Here is a 12,109-nt window from a genome sequence, read left to right on the forward strand (position 1 = left end):
ATTCAATGACTGAGATTTAGCCATATTGTGAGTCTAACAATATATACAATATTCTTTTGTTTGAACTCATCTACTGATCAACATATGACTATTTCTGTTTTATTTTTTATACCAAAAAGCAGAAGAGTGAGCATTCCTGTAACATTTCCCATTGATTTTTACAAACTGAAAATATCTTGTTTCCAATCTATGTCTTGTCATTTAATAGTTTGTATCTTTTAGGTACCAAGCTTTTCATAGTTAATAACTTCATTTTCCCCTTTGGATCTATCTTTCATGTGACTTGCTTATGAAATCTTGGATTGGAGACACAGCTCAGTTGCTGGAGTGTTTGCCTAGCAGCACGCATTTCTTGGGCTTGACCTCCAGTACAACACGAACTGGGAATTGTGGCATGTGTCTGTGATGCCTGGTGGTAGAGTTGAAGGCAAGACTATCAGAAGGTGGAGGCTACACTGAGCTACAGAGCAGATTCAAAATTAGCGCAGTCTGTATGAAACCTTGTCTCAAAGAAAGGATGAAATTCTGAACTATTTCTCGGTCATAAACGTATGTAAATTTTAAAAGTTTTCTTTTTTTTTTTTTTAAATCACGTATGGCTGTTATACATTTTTTGTACAGTGTGAAGTCAGGATTTATCTGATTTTTCTTACATGTTATCAATTATCGGATAACACCGAACTATTGATATATAACACTATTGATGCTCATTCTCAAACTTCATGGATTGGCACACCATCCCTCATAAGTTTCCATATTAAGTTTGTTTCTAAGTCACATTCTGCTACGTTTTTTATTTTTACAAAAATCTTTTGAGATTATAATATAATTACAACATTTCTCCCTTCCCTTTCCCTCTCCAAACCCCCTCCTGGGAAGTAGAGTGTGTGTATGGGTATGGGTGTGTATGTATACCTAAATACATAAATATAACCTACTCAGTCTTATGTTACTTGTATGTGTATGTTTTCAGGGATTACCATTTGGTACTGGAAAACCAATTGGTGTTCTCTTCTCTGTTGAACACTATTTCTCCAGCTCTCAACATTCCTTAGTTGCCTGTAGTTCTTTGTCTAGGGTTGAGGCCTCCTTATAAGCTTTCCTTCCATGTGAGTATGGCTATTTTTATTGTCTTTATTATACCCATTGGTACATATAGTTTTTACCCCTCATAAAGAAAACTTCTCTTTATGACAGAGACCATTATAAGAAAGCTATAACTGATCCATCTACAATTCAACTCCTGCACCAAAAGGTCAGGGATCACAACAAATGGATTAGAAGGACTGTAAGAGGAAGAGGATCAGAAGTCTGCTGATGACGTCTTCTAGAAATGTCAAACTCTATACCCCTAAAGTCTTACCAATATGGCTATCTCCTACATTTCTGTTTAATCCTTTATAAATAATATTTAACAAACAACCTATACAGTTTTGATGGCTGGTACAGCAAGCTCTCTTATGCATTCAGAGATTAATTTAATGACAATTGACAACTCAATTATTAATATTATACAATTCTCAAATTATCTAGGTTTTCTTAATAAATTTCTTATTTGTTGATTTTAGTCTTTTTTTTTTTTTTTGAGAGTGTTTCTCTGTGTAGCCCTGGCTGTCCTGGAAGTCACTCTGTAGACCAGGCTGGCCTCAAACTCACAAAGATCCACCTGACTCTGCCTCTCGAGGCCTGGGATTAAAGGCATGTGCCACCATGGCTGTTCTTAATAAATTTCAATGTAATTTAAGAATTTTCTCTACGGTAGTATTTCATGTACTTTCAGCCCATTTCTACTAGCCCAATCTTTTGCATATGTTCTTAAAGATTTTACTGTCCTAGAAAACATTTGCATAAAAATGCAGGAGTTATTACTAATTATTGCCTTTTCCACATCAAGAAATAAAATCTGAATAGAAGTGTACATAGATCCTTTATTCTTCCTTCCCATTTCCTCCAACATTTGATTTTAAGATTTATACAATCTGAAAAGAAACCAGATTAATTCCCAATTTTAAATACAACAAATTCATCAGGGATGTTTGAATTTTGTATAAATGGATAATACAACATGAGTTTTCCTTTCTTTGCTTCACTATGTTTGTAAAGTTTATTACATATATATATTCATTCACTTTTCTCTGTGCTAGCAAGTATTCAATAATATTAATATTAAAAGTTATCTATTTTACTAAACAAATATTGAACACTTTGGTGGTTTTTAGTTTGGAACTATTACAAATATGGCTTAAAGAATATGTGTAGGACTAAGGGTATAGCTCAGTGGTACCGTGTATGTTTAAGACTATGTGAAGCCCTAGATTCAAAACCCAGCAACATACACGCAGTCAAGATATTAATTTACACTTTCCACTGGCAGTGAATGAGTTTTTATTCTCCACTCTTAACGTCATAGCATTTTTCTTTCAGCCATTCTAATAAGTATAGAAAGCTACTGCTGAGGCTGGGCGTGGTGGCACACACCTTTAGTCTCAGCATTCAGGAGGCAGAGGAAAAAGCAAAAAGCTACTGCTGTTTTAATTTGCATTCCCAGATTATCAACAAAATAAAAAATTTTATATATAACTATTTAGTATTACATACTCTCTTTTAGAGAATAACTTCAATTCCTTTGCCCAATTTCTATTGAATTGAATGTTTTGTTTTGGGGAGAGGAATCCAGTTTAATGAAAATTTTCCTTTTCTGAGCCAGGAATGGTGGCACATGCTTTTAATCCCAGCACTCAGAGAGGCAGAGGCAGGCGGATCTTTGTGAGATCAAGACCGCCAAGGGTACACAGAGAAACCCTGTCAAGAAAAGAAAAAGAGAGAAGAGAGAAGAGAGAAGAGAGAAGAGAGGAGAAGAGAAGAGAAGAGAAGAGAAGAGAAGAGAAGAGAAGAGAAGAGAAGAGAAGAGAAGAGAAATTCCTTTTCTAAGGAAGGCATACTCCTCTATTTTCTTATAGAAGATCTAGCTATCTGTCCATCTACTTACCTATTAATCTATGCTTCTATGTTTTGGTTTGGGTGTTTTGGAACAGCGTCTTGCTGGAACTAGTGATCTTCCTGCAATTTTAAATATATTGTACTTTTAGAAAATGGCTGTCTTCTGTCTAGAGAAAAAACTGAAAACTCAGCACTTTGAGCAGACAGCCCAGATGTGTGAGTGGGATGGGGACTGCAGGGAACAGGAAAAAGTATGTGCTATCTGCAGGCAGGAGCCAGGGCTTGGCTGAAGGTGACTACTGTCACGAGGAATGTGAGCTAAGGACAATCAGATATTCTGATTTTTTTTCCCCCAATGAGCCCAAAATTGAATTTTCACACATTGGTAGCAAAATAAAAATTCAAACATGTTAACTGTTGATTCTTTATCAAATCTTGCCTGAAATGCCACTCTGCAATGTCTGACCGAGATAAATTCATGAGAATTTTAATCAAGGTTTTCTAATATTTAGTGGCCAAAATAAGCTTGATTTTGTGTTTTGTTTCAACAGCTGGAATGCACTTTATTTATGTTGAAAATGAAGTTTACAATCCCTCTGAAGCACTTTAAATATTCTAGCATTTTACTTTCCTGTGTAGTGGTAAGGCGTAGGTTTCCATAACAAACTAGAAAGTTAATAAAACAATATTCCCACTTCAAATAAAAAGATTCAAGAAACACATTGCAAAACACGCACTGTCCCTTGTTACCTTTCTGAGAGGGAGTCTTCCCCTTTGCTGCAGTCCTCTTGCTATAGATCCCTTCTGTGTGTCTAATGTTCACAGTGCCGGAGAGGTCATCATCTCTTGTGCCTAGCACTTGAGGTGGAAAGTCTGGGGCAACAGCATCATTGGACCCTACAGGAAAATGAGAAAATACTACAATTAACACTAAAATAGTCTTGAAGACAAGAAAGACTTTTTCTTCCCTTAGACCACTGCTATGAAAAGAGCACCATGACAATTCTGGAATGCTGCAGGCTAATTAGAAGGAGTCAGTCAAACTGAAACTCAGACACAGGTAGAATAAATGGCAAAATTACAATTACATTACAACAAACAGCTTCCTTGCCATTTTGAACTCACAAAATGGCAAGGAAGCAAATGACCGAAGACCTGACACAAAAAGTGAAACAGCGATTAGTTCATGGGACTACTGCCAGCTCAGGAAAACTTTTGAAAAGGAAAATGATTGGGGATATTTTCTGGTATGGATACAAAGACACAAAAGACACATTAGATAGCAGTTACTATACAAACACACATGAAGGCAAGTATATGAATAATACACACTGTGGTCAGGCTGGACAACAGGATACAGTAAGAACAGTTATTTATTTAAACATAGCAGCATATGAAATCCTAATCCAAGACCATAAGTTTTTCTGTACATGAAATGTAGTATCAATGAAGATTATTTTTAATCATGAAGTAATTCATAAGTTTTGACTAAGGAAGATTTGTCTAACAATACAAAACAGAGGTAAGAGCATATATATGCCTAGTCTATGTGAGGTCCTGAGTTCAATCCCTAGAACCATAAAATTAAAAAAAGAAATTAAAAAAATAGAGAAAACTAAAAGAAGTAATTTATGTGACAAGGATTTGAAAGAATTAAACTTTCTTTTAAATGTATTTCAACATTCCTATATATACTAGCAAGAGAAATGATCTGTTATACATGTCCTATCTGATAGGCAAAAAACATTTCTGGACATATAAAGGCCTGTAGTAAGTATGGCTTATAGTTAACTACAGAACCCTTTGAAATGGTTTGTCTTTCTACCCTCGGAGGCCACACTTTGTATATTTCCTGGGCTCCTAATTACGGTGTAATTAACATATCTGTGATAGCAACACTATGTATCTGACAGTAAGTGCTGACAAAGCACCAGGCTCATCAACCCAATGCCGTATGAATAAGCCACAAAGGGTTCTCAGAACAGCCTACAAGCCTACAAGTTTCCTGTCGAGTCTTTTGGCTCAAGTCTACAGATGACCTGGATCTTCTCAGCTTACATGGTTATCGTTTTCTGTTCCCGCCTCTTAACTCTCTGGCCAGTCCTATTATCCTTTATTCTACCAAGTCTCCAGTGCTAGAGTTCCTCTAGAACCCCACCTTTATTCTTCCTAGGTATACTGTAACTACCAAGGAATGGCTTGTGAAAAATAAATGCTTAAAACCCTAGCAACATATGCCTTTAATTCCAGCACTTGAGAGACAGAGACAGGCAAATCTGAGTTCGAGGTCAGCCTAGTTTTCACAGTAAATTCCAGAAATACATAACTACATACATACACACACACACACATACTGAATACTTATCACTGGCCAAGAGCTTTCTTTTATGCTTCAAATTCTAGCAGTAAAGGATACAGGTAGTTATGCCATTTTAATGAAAATTAACATCCTGTCCCTTCTTTATATCAGTTACTATACTGTGGCTCAACCCCACTCTAATTGTTGGTCATTCTCACCAATCCTCCTATATACCAGAGCACGTGTCAGGAGCAACAACATAAACAATCAGCCCACTATCCTTTTTTCCCCAAGAATGGTAACATGTCAGTTGGATTGAGAAGAACAGATAATTTCTAACAGTTGCAGCAGATGAGCAAGAGAATGAATGCCAGCAGAGCTGAGAGGCAGCTGCAGCAGCTGTGCATACAATGGAGAGCATCGCTTATTTTTCAACATCTGTGCAGTTTTGGAATACATCGGGGTGTAGATTTGTCTCTGGGACAGAAACAGTTAACATACTTCTTCCAGGACAGTAACTAGAGAGTGGGACCCTTTGTGTTCATCTATGTTTCTTCATAAAAGCATTCATCTACAATGCAAGTAGTATCACTTCCTGTGGTCCCATTTGCCATCTCTATGTGGCTGTATACATATATTAGAAGATCTCTTTAACCACATGCCCAAAGAAGATACTTATATCATCTTCCCCAAATGTACTTCTTCCTCAATCTCCACCTTAATCAATAGCATTCCTACTTACCCAGTTGTTCTTTGTGGAAAACTAGAAATCATTTTTCCCCATCGTTTTATCCTATACTTGCAGCATGCTAACACCAAGTCTAGAGGAAGTATTTTCTAAAACTCAGTTCCCTTTGTCTACATACTCCAGCTCTGTGATGTCAATTCAGTCCTAGAGGTTGCCTTTTCTGGTACTGAGTACTGCAAAGCTTTCTTTTTTTAAAAGATTTATTTATTTATTATGTATGCCTGTGTGCCAGAAGAGGGCACCAGATCTCATTCTAGATGGTTGTGAGCCACCATGTGGTTGCTGGGAACTGACCTCCAGACTTCTGGAAGAATAGCCAGTGCTCTTAACCTCTGACCCATCTCTCCAGCCCCACTGCAAAGCTTTCTAACTAACTGAAGTCTCCACTAACATTTTGACTCTGAATCTCCACCTACCAGTTATTTCTCTCTATAAAAACAAGGATAAAATTTACAAACATAAATCAAACCAAAGGTGCCTACTAACAGCAAAACACAAATGCTTTTAAATTGCTTACAAGCTACTGTATGACCTATTGTCAACCGTATTTATCCACTATCCTGCTTTCTTCCTGCTAGTTCCTTTACTAGGACTCAGCAGAGCAGACCAAAATGGAATCACTTGTGCAAAGTGACATGCAAGCAAATTGAAACTTAAAAAAGCAGGATCCTGAAGAGACCAGCTTTCAAAATAACAGATTTTCACCAACCAGTTGAAAAGAGTCAAGTCAGCCTAAGGAGGGGAACAAAACAAGGCTCTTCTTTAACCCTTACAAGTAAAGTAACATGCTCAGCAATCTGCTTTCCTTGTTCCAGCTTATAGAAACCAACTGTTCTTCCATGCTTTCAAAGTGATGCTGTAGACTGTTGACTCATTTGTGATTATTTTGTAAAAGCCTGATTTGTAAGATTATTTTGTATTCAGTCTTTGAGCTAAATTTGTAGAAACTATGAACATTTTAAAACAACCCAGAAGCAACTCAGACTTCTCATTAAGGCTACTTGGGAGGCTAAGGCAAGAGGGTCACAAGTTTAAAGACTGCCTGGCTATAGACTAAGTTCAAAGCCAGCTTAAGCAACTCAGTGAGATACTATCTGAAAATAAAAAGTTAAAAAGAAAACCAAGGTGGGTACATAGCTCAGAAGTTCAGGAATTAAACCAAGGGCTTTTGTGCACACCTGTTAAGTGCTATACATAGCATGGCATCTGACTGGAACATGTTCACAGGTTTAATATTCACTAATACAAGAACAAATAACACAGCATGTATCAGAATGCCATTGCTTTACAAACGCCAAGTAACACTCTAAGTACACCCTACAATGTCCATCCACTCATGGTGACTGACATATGGGATCTACCTTTTGGCTCTGTAAGCATGGGTACACATAGGTGATTCTTTGAGATCCAGTTTTCTTTATTTTTTTGAAGGATATACTTATAAGCAGAATTGCTTGAACATATGGTAAAGTGTTTAGAGTTCTGAAAAACTGCCATGCTGTTTTCCACAGCAGCCTTTTACTTACAATTCAATATTTGTAGATTGTTCTATTTGAATTAATAATATATGTTCTACTTAAACAAAACCACAAAACCCTGTTATGCATCTTTCTCCTGGAACAATGAGGAACTGCAAAGTCCCCAAGCCAGTCAGCTTAAAGTGTTTTGCCAAGCTACCTAGATATAATGTACTTGAAACAAAATCAATGATGTTTAGCTAGTCAAAATGATGTAAGGCTGCCCCACCCCCTTGCTTCCCACCTGGTTACTTGGTTGTTAGCAAGTTACGATTTTTCTTATAGAAAACATACCTTAGAAATGGAATGGTGTCACAGTCTCCCAGATTGTACCACTGACCAGTCTTTGTTTAGCATTCAATAAGCTTCATCAATCTGAGTCTGGTGTTCTAGTAGTCACTGTGCAGCTATTCCTAAACCCGTAACAACTTACATATTACAAGATTTTTAGGCTAAAATATGTAACACTTCAGTCTCTTGCTATTGATTTTGGTTAAGATTATAACAGATGTTTCAATCTACATAGTATGTTCTTTTGATTCGTTTTTTTAAGAAAGAAAAAAAATTTTCCAATTAGGCCTTGAGGATGTGAGAGCAATCTGGTTGTGACATCTGTCACCCTATTGATGAACAGGGTCAATTCTACTGGTCTGGCTGGCTAGGCAGGTGTCCCCTTCCTCCCTCACCACTCCATGTGTGTCCCTCCCAAGCTGCACCCTCAGGATGACCTTCCCTGAATAGAGGAGGACCGGGTCTTCGGTCAAGGGCAGAGAGTAGCTGCGCTCCCCTGCTGGACCTCCAAGCAAGCTCAAGGTCCAATTAGGCCTCGAGTATTACTTTTGCTCACATTACTGTGCTGTCTACAACAAACTTCCTGGTTTGGTGGTAACAGTGTTTCTAATGGATCTTATTTCCTCATGTTCCAATTTTGTTTTTCCTTTTTTGTGTTTTTAGACAGTTTCAAGTTGACCACATCACCATTTCAATTTCTTTCATGGTAATTTTAACCCTTTGTTTATTTAAAAATTTTATTTTAAATGTGAAATTAAATCTTTAAATTTTTAGGAAGTTTTTCTTTTATTCATTCCTGACCCCTGCTTTTAAAAATTTGAGATACTGGGCTGGAAAGATGGTTCAGTGGTAAAGCACTTGTCACTCTTGCAGAGGACCTGGGTTAGATTCCCAACATCACATGGAGGCTCCCAATCATACCTAAATCCAGTTTTAGGGGACTCTCTTATGGCCTCCTCACACATCCATGCACCCAAACACACTCAGGCACATTCGTGTGTATGGGTGCACACATGTAGGCAAAACACTCATACAAATGTTTGCTTTTGGTTTGCTTTTTAGTTTTAGTTTTGTTTTTCAAGACAGGGTTTCTCTGTGTAACCCTGGATGGCCTGGAACTCTGTAGACCAGGCTGGCCTTGCCTGCCTTTGCCTCCCAAGTGCTGGGATTAAAGGCATACACCACTCATACGTATTAGAAAAAAAATAGCCAGGTAATGCCTTTAATCACAGCATTTGGGAGGCAGAGGCAGGTGGATCTTTTGGAGTTTGAGGATAGACTGGTCTACAGAGTAAGTTCCAGAACAGCCAAGGCTATATGGAGAAACCCTGTCTCAAAAACCAAAAGGAAATTTAATTGAGATATTATTCATATAACAAAGTTGTATGATTATGAAGAACTTAATGTATTCACTCCTCCCTTCAATTATGTTAGTTTTTTTTTTTTAATCTGACATTTTCTCATAATGTTAGGTACATACATGTTATTTCTTGGACTACTGATCCTTTTTTAAGTATAAAGTGTCTTTGCCTTTTAGAAGCAGCCTTTATTAAGGTCCACTTCATTTATTATTTTTACAGCTACTCCACGGCATAATTTTTCCCATCTTCTTACTTTTCTCCTATTTGTTTCTGAATTTAAAATGAGCATTCTGTAGACAAACCACAGTTGGATCATGTCTTATCTACTCATACCTGTCTTATGGTTTAACTCACTAATATTTAATTATGGATAATGTGGAACTTAAGTCTACCATTTTTCCTGTTTAATAAATCTTTATGTCTAGGTCTGTTCCTTGATTTATCTCCTAGCATTCTTTTGTGTTTAAAAAAAAAATATATATATATATATAAATATATATATATATACACTATTGCCTTTTAATACTAAATTTTCTTTTACTGTGCATTTATTAGTTTCTTAGAGCTGTCTTAGGAATTACCATTTGCACTTTAATTTATAATAAGTAATTGGGTAAATGCGAATGTTATAAAAAATTTAAATCACTCCTGTGTAGACTTTGTTTTACAGAGTAGTTTTGCTGGATATTGAATCTTGGTTGAAGTGTGGAGTTTTCCTGCTGTCTGTTTTTTGTTTGTTTTGTTTTTTTAAGGTTTGTTGTCTGTTCGTCCCTTCCTCCCTCTACCCCCTATCTATCAACTCTTTGAGGAAGTCATTCCATTTCCTCCTGAGCTCAGGATTTCTGGATATTATCTGTTGAATCTTGGTAAGAAGACAAGCCGTAAGGAGTTACTTCTCTCTGAATACTTTCAAACCTCTCTGTCGCGGCTTTTGAAAGTTTGACTAGTACACATCTACATGCTGTCCTGTGTTTCTCCTCGGAGCTCTTTTAAGTTTTTCAGTTGTCACCAAATTTAAGAAATTTGGCATCATTACATGTTTAAATATTCTTTTACTCTTCTTCTCTCTTTTCCTTTTGATTTAGAAGAAACTGAAACTGATAGGATTGGTATTATAAAGGACTTACTAATAGATTTTCTTGAGTTATATACAAGTAGAGTCAGGCGATGGTGGCAAACACCTTTAATACCAGCACTCAGAAAGCAGAGGCAGGCGAGCCACTATGAGTTCAAGGGCAGCCAGGTCTATAAAGTGAGTTTAGGAAAGCCAAGGCTACACAGAAAAACCCTGTCTCAAAACAAGAGTTATACAAGTGGAATTTAGCCTCCAAAATAACATTTTGGAGATTACAAGTGTGCTAACCAGGTCTTTGAGATAAGCAATATTTAGGAGGCTAGGATACAAATGTTTATTCATTAGTATAGACCAGCCATTCATAACAAAGACTTGCCTCTAAAGCAAAGGGTTCTTAACCTATGAGTCTCAACTCCTTTGGCAAACCTCTATCTCCAAAAATATTACACTACAATTCATAACAGTAGCAAAATTACAGTTATAAAATAGCAGCAAAAATAATTTTATGGTTGGGGTCACCACAAGATGGGAAACTGTATTAAAAAAGGTCATAGCACTAGGAAGGTTGAGAACCTCTGCTCTAAAGAGAAGCTCAAGGGGACCAGTCCAGTTCTGCTGTTAAGTCCCCTGTGCTCTTAAAAGGAAAGACATAATTCTGCCATGTGGACAAGATAATTCTGGGTGACAACTATTTGAAAAAAGAACACTGGTGTACTTAAGATAGTTCTGGAAGTATGTAATAACTTTGCTGTATAAATATCTGCCTAAATGACCAGATTGCAGTCTCCTATCTCTATTCAAACTGTTTTAAGTGTAACCTGGGGCAGGGACCTGAAAAATACTTATTAAGCATGACTATCAGTAGACTAGTCTAAAGTGTACATACGTTAATAAATAAAATATACTATTCAATGACAACTCTTGGATTTTAGCCTCAGTTAGCCATATGCTTCAGCAAAACGCTTTCCTTCATTTCTAAGTGCCTTCTTACTAAGAAGGCACATCATTTCTATTACACGTTGCTTCCTCCATTGTGTACATATTGGTAAATTAATGGCATCCAATAGAACGCTGAGATTTATTTCTTCTTTTCTTTTCTGGTTCTTCCACTAAGTCATCTCCCTGGACTTTCTTTAGGTTCTTTATTTCTTCTGCCTGTCTTCTGTTGAGCTCCTCTAGAAAAATAAGTTTTCCAACTATGCTTTTCAAGTCCAGAATTGTAACATGGCCCCTTCTTATAATTTCTTTCTATTTATAACATTCTCTGTCTGGGAAGACAATATTCCCATACTTTTCCTTTAGTTCTTCATAAGTTGTTTCATTTAGATCACTGAATATATTTTAAATAGCTAAGTATTTGTCCAGTAAGTACAACTTCTGGGATTCCTCAGGCACTTTTTTCCTATGTATGGAACATACTTTATCTTGTATTTTTCCTTTATAATGTTTGTAGCAAATTTGAACACTTAAATAATATAATACAGCAATTATTAGTCAGATTCTACTCCCACCTCAAAAGATCTCAGAAGATTGTTTAGTAACTCCTGAGCCCGGGCTGTAAAGACCACACTTGTGCATGGCCATCAAAGTATTTGACCAGCATACTGGTGAGCTAATGCCTGTCTGAACACTGGGCTGCCTTAAACATCAAAGTATTTGATCAGCACACTGGCGAGCTAATGACTGTCTGAATACTGGGCTGCCTTAAACAACATACGTCATGAAATCTTGAAGTCCTTGGCTCTGTGCTTATTACAAAGGGGCTCTAAGCCACTGCTAACTTCATTTTAGCCTTCTCTTTTTCTCTTAAACAAAGTTTCATACAACTCACTTATTATGAATCAGAGGTCGGTTAAGGCATGAAAACCTCCATATTTC

General features: G+C 36.8%; 1 protein-coding gene across 1 annotated transcript in view; it reads right to left on the reverse strand.

Annotated features, from left to right (window-relative positions):
- Window positions 1-12,109, reverse strand: part of Alms1 (ALMS1 centrosome and basal body associated protein) — a 98,438-nt gene that overhangs the window by 32,519 nt on the left and 53,810 nt on the right. The window contains exon 14 of the mRNA XM_055617635.1: window positions 3,691-3,837. Within this exon, the coding sequence (XP_055473610.1) occupies window positions 3,691-3,837 (147 nt within the window). The remainder of the gene's footprint in view (window positions 1-3,690; window positions 3,838-12,109) is intronic.

This window comes from Psammomys obesus, unplaced genomic scaffold (assembly GCF_907164565.1).
Source record: "Psammomys obesus unplaced genomic scaffold, mPsaObe1.curated_primary_1811, whole genome shotgun sequence".
NCBI lineage: Eukaryota > Metazoa > Chordata > Mammalia > Rodentia > Muridae > Psammomys > Psammomys obesus.